Here is a 12,298-nt window from a genome sequence, read left to right as displayed (position 1 = left end):
CTGACAGGTTTCAGATGCCACATTGCAATTAACCTTTAAGAAACTACCGCTTGTCAAGTCTGGTGTGGGATCAGTCAAGAATATCCCCAGTGACCTGAAAGACTAAAATACGGCCGGGCGCGGGGGCTCATGCCTGTAATCCTAGCACTTGGGAGGCTGAGGCGGATGAACTGTTTGCGCTCAGGAGTTCGAGACCAGCCTGAGCAAGAGCGAGACCCCATCTCTACTAAAAAAATAGAAAGAAATTATATGGACAGCTAAAATATATATAGAAAAATTAGCTGGGCTTGGTTGCGCATGCCTGTAGTCCCAGCTACTTGGGAGGCTGAGGCAGGAGGATCGCTTGAGCCCAGGAGTTTGAGGTTGCTGTGAGCTAGGCTGATGCCACGGCACTCAGCCTGGGCAACAGAGTGAGACTTTGTCTCAAAAAAAAAAAAAAAGACTAAAATACTCCCCCTCTTTCCAATTCCATGTCTGTGTGAGGCTGAATTTCCCGCATTCACTTCAACCGTAACAGCATATTGCAACAGATCAAATGCAGAAGCAGAAAAGAGAATGAGAACTGTCTACCACTAAGCCAGATAAAAAAACAAGGTTGGTAAAAATGTAGAGCAATGCCACTTTTCTTGCTCTTTTTTTGCGGGGGGCGGGGGAGGGTAGGGAGAAGGAAAGAGGAGTTTATTAATTTGCTGGCAAATGAGGAGGTGAGCAGACTCCTGTCTCAAAGTACCAACGTCCTGCTTCTCAGCAGAAGTACAGAGCTTTTAAAGGTTCTGATTCATCCCATCTTTGGCCAAGACAATCTCATTCTTGCTCATTTCTGATAAGTTATTTTTCCCCAAAAGATGTTATTTATGTTACCATGTAATGAATGGGCTTAATTTCCTTTTTGTATTATTTAAAAAAATTTTTTTGGAGACAGGGTCTCATTCTGTCACCCAGGCTAGAGTGCAGTGGCATGATAATAGCTCACTGTAGCCTTGAATTCCTGGGCTCAGCTGATCCTCCTGCCGCAGCCTCCTGAGTAGCTGGGACTACAGGGGCACACCACCACTCCCAGCTAATTTTTTTCTTTTTTTTTTTGTAGAGACGAGGTCTCGCTATGTTGCCCAGCCTGGTCTCGAACTCCTGGTCTCAGTGATCCTCCCACCTCGGACTCCCAAAGTGCTGGGATATAGGTGTGAGCCACCATGCCTGGCCACAATTTCTCAGTCTTGATCTCTAATCCTGGTTAACACCGATAGCTAATGCCCACATAAACCAACACTCTTTGAGAATCTCAATAACTTTCTAAGCATGTGCAAGGGTCCCGAGGACACTCCTTTTAGGAAGTGACTCCACAGGGGCCACGCTGTGCTCAGATGGGGTCACAGCCATGTGGAGCAGGGGGACTCTGATGGAGAAGCAGCTCCCCGAGCAGGAGCATCCCACATATGCCTGGACAGCTGCAGGGGGTGCCCAGATGGCAAGTTAGCAAGGGTGCCATGAAGAAGGGGCCCTGCTCCTCTGCATGTTGACAGGTGAGAGTACCTTGCCAAAGGGAGGGAAGTGGAGGGGTCTGCGGGCTGGGGCAGTGAGGCCGGGGAGGGCCCTGGAGGATGCAGAAGGCTCCGGGCAGTGCTAAAAGCACTGAAAATGAGGAGTGAGGCCTGCAGGAGAACAAGAAGATACTCACGGTCTTTCTGGTGGCCCTCTTCGTCTAGATAGATGTTAGTCTTCATGTTCCAGATGAACTGGTGTGCCAGAAGCTGGGATTTGGATGCTGCCCACAAAATATACTCCCGCACGTAGCCCATCTGTAGGAGAGCAAGGTCCCTGTCAGCCAGGCTTGGAGGGCCCTCTCCACCAGGAGAGATTTGTCCTAACCCAGGGCAGGCGCTGACTCTCAGCGCTTGGTAGACCCTGCAAGAGTGAGGCTGAGTGGCTTCCGGTGGCGTGGGTGAGCTCTCCAGGTCAGCATGAGTCCGGCCAGGGGCTGGGGCCCAGCAGGTGGGGCCTGCAATATAGGTGCCAGTCAGCGCTTGTCTCCTTGGTTTCTTCCTCTGGATTTAAGAACCATGACTCTCAAACCAATTTCTGGGGTTGTCACGTACAAGAAACGAGTAGGCTGGGTACTAAAAACTCATTTGTAAGCTGGTTTTTTAGAACAATGTTCCAAAGTGATGGACGGGTTTCAGAAAACTCTATTTAATGTGAAAGTAACTCCTTCATGAGTTGATGCATCTATGGTCACCATCCTAAGGACTTCTCCTCCTTTTCCTTCTTGGTCATTTTCCACCACTCATATGAGTAACTCCAGCTTTCATTACCATGCCCTAGGTTTAAAAAGGTGGACTGGCCTTTCTGGGAAGTCTCTTGGAGAAGAAGCTTCTCCCTCTCTGCAAGAGTTTGTGGCCACCCATTTGGTGGCCACATTTCTTAGGCAGATGTTCTCAAGCTGCATGAGTGGGCTTATCACACAGGTAAAACTTCAAATAACTATTGGTTTCCCAATTCTAACCCAACACATGAATTTCTCTGACTATTCAATCTGTACTGCTTCTAGATATAAGTTAGCTTTGTAATTATGGAAACACTGACAGAGTTCCAAAGTCAAAATTACTAAACATGGTACCTATCTGCCACTTCCATCCTGATCTCTCCTTCACTGGCATTTTTATTAGCTTTTGTTTTTTCTTTTTTTTTTTTTTTTGAGACAGAGTCTCACTTTGTTGCCCAGGCTAGAGTGAGTGCCGTGGTGTCAGCCTAGCTCACAGCAACCTCAAACTCCTGAGCTCAAGCGATCCTCCTGTCTCAGCCTCCCGAGTAGCTGGGACTACAGGCATACACCACCATGCCCGGCTAATTTTTTCTATATATATTTTTAGCTGTCCATATAATTTCTTTCTATTTTTTAGTAGAGATGGGGTCTCACTCTTGCTCAGGCTGGTCTCGAACTCCTGAGCTCAAACGATCCGCCCACCTCGGCCTCCCAGAGTGCTAGGATTACAGGCGTGAGCCACCACGCCCGGCCTGTTTTTTCTTTTTTTTGAGACAGAGTCCCACTCTGTTGTCTGGGCTAGAGTGCCCTGGTGTCAGCCTAGCTCACAGCAACCTCAAACTCCTGGGCTCAAGCAATCCTCCTGCCTCAGCCTCCCGAGTAGCTGGGACTACAGGTATATACCATGTCACCTGGCTAATTTTTTCAGTATTTGTAGAGAAGGGGTCTTGCTCTTGCTCAGGCTGGTCTTGACCTCCTGGGCTCAAGCAATCCTCTCACCTCAGCCTCCCAGAGTGCCAGGATTATAGGTGTGAGCCACTAGGCCCAGCCACAATGTATTTATTAAAATAAAAAATTTTGGCCGGGCGCGGTGGCTCACGCCTGTAATCCTAGCACTCCGGGAGGCCGAGGCAGGGGGTTGGCTCGAGGTCAGGAGTTCGAGACCAGCCTGAGCAAGAGCGAGAGCGGGTCTCTACTAAAAATAGAAAGAAATGATTTGGACAGCTAAAAATATATATAGAAAAAAATTAGCCGGGCATGGTGGCACATGCCTATAGTCCCAGCTACTGGGAGGCTGAGGCAGAAGGATTGCTTAAGCCCAGGAGTTTGAGGTTCCTGTGAGCTAGGCTGAGGCCACGGCACTCTAGCCAGGGCAAAAAGAGCGAGATTCTGTCTAAAAAAAAAAAAAAAAATTTTTTTAAAGCTCTACTACCAGAAAGACCTAGAAACAATGATAAGTCAATGGCAGTTAGCACTCTCAGCATTCAGATTAGGGTGTCTCAACACTATTTCCCAGTGAGATGAACCAGGGTTCTTTGGAAATTTGGTTGATCCCAGGTCTGAGGCAGGAGAAGAGCAGGAAGAGCCTAGAAGATCTTGTCACTGTGTTAGCCAAGGAGGTTTCAAGGACTACAGATCAAAGAACAGAGTAGGCAACATGAGTGGGTTTCTCAGCAATCGGAAAGACGGGAAAATAAAGTAACAGCAGTGGACTGGCACACATCACATCTGTCCAAATCCATGAGTTTATAACATTTAGGTTAAAAAAAAAAAAAGAAAAAGAAAAACTCAATGGTCACTTTTGGTTAATTCTGAGGAGTTAACTCAGTATTTAGAAAAGCAGAAAATAAAGGAATAAAGTGAAATAAATAAGAAAAAAATTAAAGAGCAGTTTACATAAAATACCAGCCATATAAAAGAAACTGGCCCACCAGCATCCCCCAGTGCTAACCATGGCCCCCACCTGGGCCTTTACATGCTACATGCCTGCATGTCTGCGTGCTAACTGCAGCCCACTGAGCGCGAGGCCCAGAAGTGCAGGTCATTCTCTGGAGGCCACCACTGAGGGTCCACATGGAGAGCCTGGGCACCTCTGGATTTGGTCCTTCTGCTAGGCCCACATGAATGCAGAGAGCCAAGCAGTCAAGGGAGAAAAACATGGGAGGGGAGCAGAGAGGAAAGGGAAACGCGTCCCTGCAAAGAAGGTGCCCGTGACAGTCCCACAAGTGTGGGCTCCAGTGCTGAGGCCCCCGCCTTGGTGGATACAGCTTTACATGGGATCACCACTCAGACTCCGCAAGTTTGGCACTGCCTAGTTAGGACAGCGAATTGTTCTGCAGGACTCAATGTTTCAGGAGAGGCTGGCTGCTGTTCTAGAAGCACTTTGGTCTACGGACTCTAGATGGAGCATCATGCCAATCTGTAGGGAAGAAGCTAGTTCCAGTGACAGCCAGCCACAGTGCTCATAGCCACTATGGCCAATGGGAGCACGAGAGCCAGCCCCCAGTGGCCAGGGCTTGGCCAGAACATAAGAAGTCTGGTGCCCGTGGCAGCTGTGAAAATGAGGCTGGCCTTTGGTTGGAGGAGAGGGCAGATGTGTGGCTGTGCAGACACCGGGGGCGCTGGCACGAGGCCATGGGAAGCTCTGCCTCCAGCCGTGTGGGTGGCGTGGGCTCCTGGCTGTGGTCACTCCCAGGGGTGTTTTCTGGTCCACGCCCTGTGCTGAGCACTTTATGTGCATGTACATTGTTAGGGGCTGAATGACATCCCCAAATTCGTATGTTAAAGTACCCCAGAATGTGACTGTATTTGGAGATAGAGTCTTTCAAGAGGTAATTAAGTTAGGATGAGGTCATTATGGTGGCTCCTAAGCCAGTATGAATGGTGTCCTTATAAGAAAAGGATACACATACACACAGGATGACGACCATGTGAACACACAGGGAGAAGGTGGCCATCCACAAGCAAGGAGAGAGGCCTCACAAGGAACCAACCCTGCCCACACCTTGTTCTCAGACTTCTGACCTTTACAGCTGTGAGAAAATACATTTCTATTGTTTAACCCACCTCGTCTGTGGTGCTTTGCTGTGGCCAGCTAACACACATGTTACCTCGTCCAAGCCTCCTTGCCACTTCCCACTGAAGAGAGCCAGAGTCACGAAGTTGAGGAGACCCACCAAGACTGCCCCCATCCAATGAGACGGAAGCTCAGCCTACCCTGGCTGGCAACAGCCCAAGAACCCACTCACTATGCAGAGCGGGCCTGGGCCTCAGGGAGGCAGTGGTGAGCAGGGTCAACCATGGGGGGGGGTCGGGTGAGGGGAGTGTGGGGACTGCAGTCACAGCTGAGCAGCCCTGCTCCCAAGGAGGCTCCGCAGAGCCCAGCAGGGCTGGGGACAGGCTGGGCGAGTGGGTGGGTGGCGCGCAGCTCTGGAGTGAAGAGGACAGCTGGTGTGAGCATACCCTTACCTTGTCATACCTGAGGGCCTGCACGATCTGGGGGATGTAGAAGAGTATGGCATCCTGTGGAGGAAGAGGAGAGGTGGCCATGACCTCTGAGGGCAGAGCCACCAACCCCAGCTGATGCCCCAGCGCTCTGCCTGAGGCACAGTGAGGGGCACTTGGACCACCCCTGCTTCTGCTGTGCCCACAGCACACTGTCCTCCCGGAGCACCACAGCAGGCTAAGGATGCCCAGAGGACAGCAGGCAAAGTGACCGACGGCTTGAAACACATGATCGGCGAAAAGAGGTGAATGGAGCAAGGCTTCCACCCCTACAAGGGGAGGCGAGGGCTCCTCTGGGTTCTCACTGGGGAGGCTGCCTTGGGAAGATGGGCTGCTGTGGGTCGGACTCTAGAAGACCCCATAGACCCTCCCCACCCATCATTATGGCTGTCTCGTGGGCTCCCTGGATCCTGTGAGGTCACTCGGGGTTCCAAGGCACAGGTGTGCTGCTGGGTGGGCTCTGTTCACAACCTGCCCACGGCTGGCCAACAAGCCACCTCCACAATCAAACTCAAGTAAGCCTTCTTTTTTAACTCAAACACCTAATTAAAGTTAAAAAACAAATATAACTAGAAAACACACTTCAATCAGAACTAAATCCATCTTCTACAATCACTAGAACAAAAATGGGGACTGAAGATATGTTCTAAGATGGACTGATGGCCGGGCGCGGTGGCTCACGCCTGTAATCCTAGCACTCTGGGAGGCCGAGGCGGGTGGATCGCTCGAGGTCAGGAGTTCGAGACCAGCCTGAGCAAGAGTGAGACCCCGTCTCTACTAAAAATAGAAAGAAATTATATGGACAACTAAAATATATATATATACAAAAATTAGCCGGGCATGGTGGTGCATGCCTGTAGTCCCAGCTACTTGGGAGGCTGAGGCAGGAGGATTGCTTGAGCTCAGGAGTTTGAGGTTGCTGTGAGCTAGGCTGAAGCCACGGCACTCACTCTAGCCCGGGCAACAGAGTGAGATCTGTCTCAAAAAAAAAAAAAAAAAAAAAAAAGACTCTGTCTAAGATGGACTAATGTTTACTCAGGTGACCTCCAGGCTGATGACGGAGCCCTGTCTCTCAGCTCTCCACACACCCAGCCCCACAGCCCCACCGCCCCACCCAAGGCCAGTTCGGCAGGGCCCTGGCTCACCGGGGGGAAGGACCGCAGGACTTTCACCCCGTACTGCGCTGTGAGAGGGTGCGGCGGGTACATGCTGGAGAAGTAGGAGAGGCCAGTGGGCGGGTCCGTGGGTGCCCAGCACAGCACGTGGCTGAGCTCTGGAGCGTCGGCGTCAATGGTGTGCCAAGTGACAAGGAACTGGGGAGAAAGTGGGGAGATGGTGTGCCTTGGGCAGTCTCTGGGCCCCTCTGGAAATACCTGGCCCATGGCCCACACCACAAGGGTGGCCAGGAAAAGTGATGATTATAAGACATTTGTAATAACGTGAAAAATGCTTCTGATACGTTACATTAAAAAGCATAATTGCGGCCGGGCACGGTGGCTCACGCCTGTAATCCTAGCACTCTGGGAGGCCGAGGTGGGAGGATCACTCGAGGTCAGGAGTTCAAGACCAGCCTGAGCAAGAGCGAGACCCCATCTCTACTAAAAATGCAAAGAAATTATCTGGCTAGCTAAAAATATATATATAAAAAATTAGCTGGGCCTGGTGGTGCATGCCTGTAATCCCAGCTACTTGGGAGGCTGAGGCAGGAGGATTGCTTAAGCCCAGGAGTTTGAGGTTGCTGTAAGCCATGGCACTCTAGCCTGGGCAACACAGTGAGACTCTATTTCAAAAAAATAAATTAATTAATTAATTAAAAAAAAGCACAATTGCAATTAGGCTGAAGTACATTAAATTTTTTTCTACCATAAACATAATAAATGTTCTATACTAGGAGTGGAAAACATAGGAAATTAGAAAAATCACGAATACCCCTGAGGTTGCCAGGTCACCGTTTTTGTCTAGAGTCTAGTTTTGGCATTTCTGGACACAGTTCTGTTTCTATGCAGTGCCAGCCCAGGCCCTGGTGTGTGGGTTATACTACCTTGATGGCTTCAGGGACGTCACTAACAGCTCCTGGGTCCAACCGAACCAGACGGGTCACTTCGTTCCCAATGGCTTCTGTGTTCTTAAACCTATGGTGCACAGAGGATGTGGATGGGGTGGCCTCACCAGCAGACATGCTTTCCACCACCGCGCAAGGAGGCAAACGCCAACTGGAGGGATTCGGGTCGCTACCAAGTGCCAGCTAAGTGTTCTGCACCACTAATGCATTGGTAAGTCTCAATGCAAGTGCTTAAAACACAGCACTATGATTGGTTATGAAGAAATGCCAGAACTTTCTCTAACATGAATTATCCTACACATACTGTTCAAAGGGCCTCCTTTCACAGTCCTTGCCTTAGCACACCCCCCTTTTATTCCTTGTCCATACTGTAGCCCCTGCCTTGGCCCTGCACAGCCACTTGTCCACAGGTGAGGGGCGGGGGGAGGGGAGGACACAAGGCGCTTCGGCTGTGAGGGTTTAGAGGTGTTACGGCCCCAAACTACTGCAAGGTAGACTTTCCATAAACACTGTGCTTTGAAACAACGCAGAACTAGCCCATGGTCCTGCTCCAGGGGGACAAGGGAGGAGCAGGAGGAGGAAGCAGTAAGCGGGCAAGTTTGGGCTCACAGTGAAGAAACACCCACCCTGGACGCATTCACGGAAGGGTGGGGCCTCTGCAGTCCCTCTCAGCTACCATCAGTCTAAGGTTATGTCCCTGTCAGAGCTGCCAGCAGCAGCACATGCCTCCTGCCGCTGAAAGATGACACCCGGGACAAACCCAAACCCTCCCTCCCCAGGCCCGTTTCTGCAGCCCACCTCCCAGGAGTAACAGCCTCCCCGCGCTTTCTCTTCCCCAGGAATCAGAATGTGACCCGGAATTCACCCTGATACTACAGCCTTGGGCTCCGGGTGCACCCCAGGTAGGAGTCTGACAAGATCTCGAGGGTCACTGTGTAACTTCTGCACAGAAAGGCTGGAGGGGTGTTCTGGGGCTCAAGGACTGCCCACTAGCTGGCTTCCTGACTGTCCTCAGGAGGGTCTGCATCTTGCTCCTGACCACTTATGACCCAGCCAGCAGGTGCCCTGCACTGGACGTCTGGCAAGGCCCTCATCGGACCGGGTGCTGGGCCCACCTGGCTGGCAGCTGCACGGCCAGGTAGGGAGAGATGCTCCAGGCGAGGTTCACATTGTCCTTCCACTGCTTTTCGCTCAGGCTGATGTACTTGGACCTCCAGTTGGCCACGCTGTTCTCTCCGGCCTGGTCCAGCTCCAGCTCCGGGGCCGACAGCGGGTTGTACCATGTGATGAGACGCTCAATCTCAGTAGCCTGGCAAGACCAGACACAGTGCCCGCAGGCTTGCTGTGAGTACCCAAGCACGGCCTCTGCCCCGGGTGCCATGCTGGCAGGTGGTGTGCAGCGGGCACTGGCCGCACCCAGGGGCCTTACCAGCAGGGACAGCAACAGCGTCCTGCGCTTCATGTAGTACTTGTGCAGCTGGGAGCCCCGGTTGGTTTTCTTAGACATGCCTGGGAGGACACACAAAGCCAGGTATAGTCCCCGGATGCCAACTGCCCACCCTGAGTTCTCAAACCCAGAGGAAGCTGCCTTCAGCGCGCTGTTACGCTGTCTGACCAAGCGTCCCTTAGGCTCCCAGGACGGCAACTTGGCTGCAGTGGACACAGGAGCAAACCTCCCACCAACCTGACTTCTTGGAGATGGTGGACATGCCGCTGGACAGTGGGTAGGTGTTGATCCAGCCCTGCGTGGCCTGCTGCCGAGAGCCCACAGTTATGTCCAGGTTGCTCCGGGTGTCTTGGTTATCTGAGGGCCAACATATCTTTAATTCCAGAATCAGGTGGCTCAAGACAAGGCATCACAAAAAGTAAAATGAACTTTCACCAGCAATAAGGCACTTAGTGGTGGAACATGCCTCCCTGGGGCACCGGATCCGATCTGAGGAACAAACCCACCTGGATGGCAGGTTTTCCAAACACCTGAGAAGTTCTTTATTTTAACCATTCTAGGTGGAAAACTTTTTTTTTTTTTTTTTGTGACAGGGTCTCACTCTGTTGCCCAGGCTGGAGTCCAGTGGCATGATCATAGCTCACTGCAGCCTCAAACTCCCAGGCTCAAGGGATCCTCCTGCCTCAGCGTCTCAAGTAGCTGGGACTACAGGTGTGTGCCATAATGCCTGGCTAATTTCTTAAATTTTTTGTAGAAGCCGGGTCTTGCTATTGCCCAGGCTGGTAAAGTTTACTACATCCTCCTAGCCTTTAAAATAGAATAAAACAAATGTCACCATTTTCTTGATAAATTCTGGCAGTTATCTGATCATCAGTGTTGTACTGTTCTTTAATAGAGTGGTAACTCGAGGACCTGTGGGGGCAGATTGTTAAGGGCTCTTTGTCAAAGGTTCCAAGTGGAGCTAGAAAAGTGGCTTAGGAAATCGCTGTCTGCTTTTTTTTTTCCTTTTCCTGCCGTTATCAGCTGTGGGTCCGTCTGAAGAAACCCCTCCCAACCCCTCTCCTCATCTCTCAGTCTGTGGTTAGTAATCGCTATGTGCTCAGAGAAATGAGGATGTGGCTTCCTGGTGGAGGCTTGTGGCTTGTTTACCCAACAGTGTTTTCCTTGGGTGTCCTCTTTCCCTGGAATGCTCTTTGTCCCTGTCTACCTGCTAACTCCTAGTCAGCCTTTCACACTCAGTTCAGATGTCATCTCTTCCAGAAAACCATCTCTGACTCCCCAACTCTGGCTGGGTCAAGTGTCTGTCCTTGAGGGGTGGTCCCATGGTCCCCCCATGTCCACTTGACTGTCTCCTACCAGATGACAATGGACCATGCCTTAGTCATCTGGGCACACTGGCCTCAGCTGGATACCAGGCCCTCGGACACTCAGGAGGGGCCTGTGAACTAAGCCGGAGCTGGCGCAGGGAGAAGCTACAGTGGGTGGGGTCTGCTCAGAGGCCTCCTGTGCTCGTTCACGCCTCTCAGCTCAGGCCAGAGAAGCAGCAGCCAGGCAGGTGCTAGGCTTCCAAGGACCGTGTGGCATGGCCAGGGCCAGGGCTTAGCGAGGTCCTGCTGCTCTTCTGTCCCAGCTCCTTAAGGGCTGTCCATGTGGCGGCCCCTGTCCTGCCCACGAGCAGCCGCACTGCTGAGGGCAATGCTTACCTGGGGGAACAAGCTGGCTGGCGGTCAGGTACTTCTTATCTGAGAACATGGCGGTCCAAAACTTGATCATTATGCTTATGTCTTCACGCAGCCTCTTTTCTCCTTGAGTAGGGAACTTTGGGGGACAGCTTCAAACAACCACAAAGGACAAGAGCTGAGTGTCTGGAGTCAGGGACTGAGAAGCCAGTCACATAAAGCGGTGAGAAGTGACATACATGATCAGCTCTGACAGTCACTAGCACCGATCGTCTCATCCATTTGCATGGGAAGGTGTCGTGGTTTTAGAGCCTGCAGTGCCCCCTCCCTTACTGCCCCTTTGACTTGCACAGCTTTGCACTGAATGCTGTGCTCATGGCAGAGCTTGATAACTGAGCTGTCCACGACAGCAACAAAGCCTACGTTTGCAAAGCCCCAGGCAGTAGGTATTTATGATTCTTTGTACAATAAGCATTCACGTTAACAGGGAAGTTAAACGGCACGCACTTAACCTCTTAAATCATTTGACCTGAGGGGAAATCTGCCTGTATCTTGGGGGAGGCTAGCTCTACATACACATGGACACATGGCACAGGGCTGCTGACCAAGGCTGGTGAGCATATGTTAGCAACCATGTCCCCCTGTGAGTGACTTCCTGGGGGGTCTGGGACAATGGCACACCAGGTGGGGCTAGGCCATCCCTGGACACTGCACAGCACACCTGGGGGGCAGTACCTGAAGTAGTCAAAGGCGGTGGAGTAAATCTTCTCTCGAAGCACGTTGCGGATGGTTGCGTTTGGAACCACATCGGCGTGCAGGAGGGACAGCCCCAGGGTCAGCAGTCTGAGAGGGCCCAGGACTGAGTCAGGGCGGGAACCCTGGCTGAGCCTGAGAGGGGCCCGGGCAAGGCTCCAGAGGCAGAGCCTGGTCTGGGGCATGGGGCAGGGGATTACTGGGCACAGATTTCTTCTACCCAAAAGGTCCCAGGAAAGGTTTTTTAAATCCTTCACTTTCATTGAGAGAAAAGTGAACAATCTGTGTTAATCTGCTTGGGCCAGAAAAATTCAGTCTCACGAACTATCTACACACTATTCCCCGAGGAACAGTTACCTGCAGGTGCGATGAACGCAGAGCATTGAAGTTTAGAAATTTAACAAGCACCTGGTTTCTGCCAGGCCCCGCCCTGAGCAGGGTGTGGGGGTGGCCGGGAAGCCACATCTCCACAGGGGATGGGCAGTGGGTGAGACACAGCTATCTGTACAGTAAAATGCCACATACACCCCACACCAGAGGGATCCAGTTCCAACAGGGGCTCTTCCTGAGGGACAGGCCCCAGGGGCTGAAAG

At 51.7% G+C, this 12,298-nt stretch overlaps 1 protein-coding gene across 3 annotated transcripts in view; it reads right to left on the bottom strand.

Annotated features, from left to right (window-relative positions):
• PI4KA (phosphatidylinositol 4-kinase alpha) overlaps nucleotides 1-12,298 on the bottom strand; it is a 115,385-nt gene that overhangs the window by 10,068 nt on the left and 93,019 nt on the right. For all 3 annotated transcript variants that reach the window (XM_069497273.1, XM_069497275.1, XM_069497274.1), the window contains 9 exons: nucleotides 11,688-11,795; nucleotides 10,977-11,104; nucleotides 9,511-9,630; nucleotides 9,256-9,335; nucleotides 8,942-9,135; nucleotides 7,806-7,896; nucleotides 6,910-7,077; nucleotides 5,729-5,782; nucleotides 1,676-1,796 (listed from right to left, as the gene is read on the bottom strand). In XM_069497273.1, the coding sequence (XP_069353374.1) occupies nucleotides 1,676-1,796; nucleotides 5,729-5,782; nucleotides 6,910-7,077; nucleotides 7,806-7,896; nucleotides 8,942-9,135; nucleotides 9,256-9,335; nucleotides 9,511-9,630; nucleotides 10,977-11,104; nucleotides 11,688-11,795 (1,064 nt within the window). The remainder of the gene's footprint in view (nucleotides 1-1,675; nucleotides 1,797-5,728; nucleotides 5,783-6,909; nucleotides 7,078-7,805; nucleotides 7,897-8,941; nucleotides 9,136-9,255; nucleotides 9,336-9,510; nucleotides 9,631-10,976; nucleotides 11,105-11,687; nucleotides 11,796-12,298) is intronic.

Source organism: Eulemur rufifrons, chromosome 21 (genome assembly GCF_041146395.1).
Source record: "Eulemur rufifrons isolate Redbay chromosome 21, OSU_ERuf_1, whole genome shotgun sequence".
NCBI classification, from domain to species: Eukaryota; Metazoa; Chordata; class Mammalia; order Primates; family Lemuridae; genus Eulemur; species Eulemur rufifrons.
This window is presented reverse-complemented; position numbering and strand designations above follow the sequence as displayed.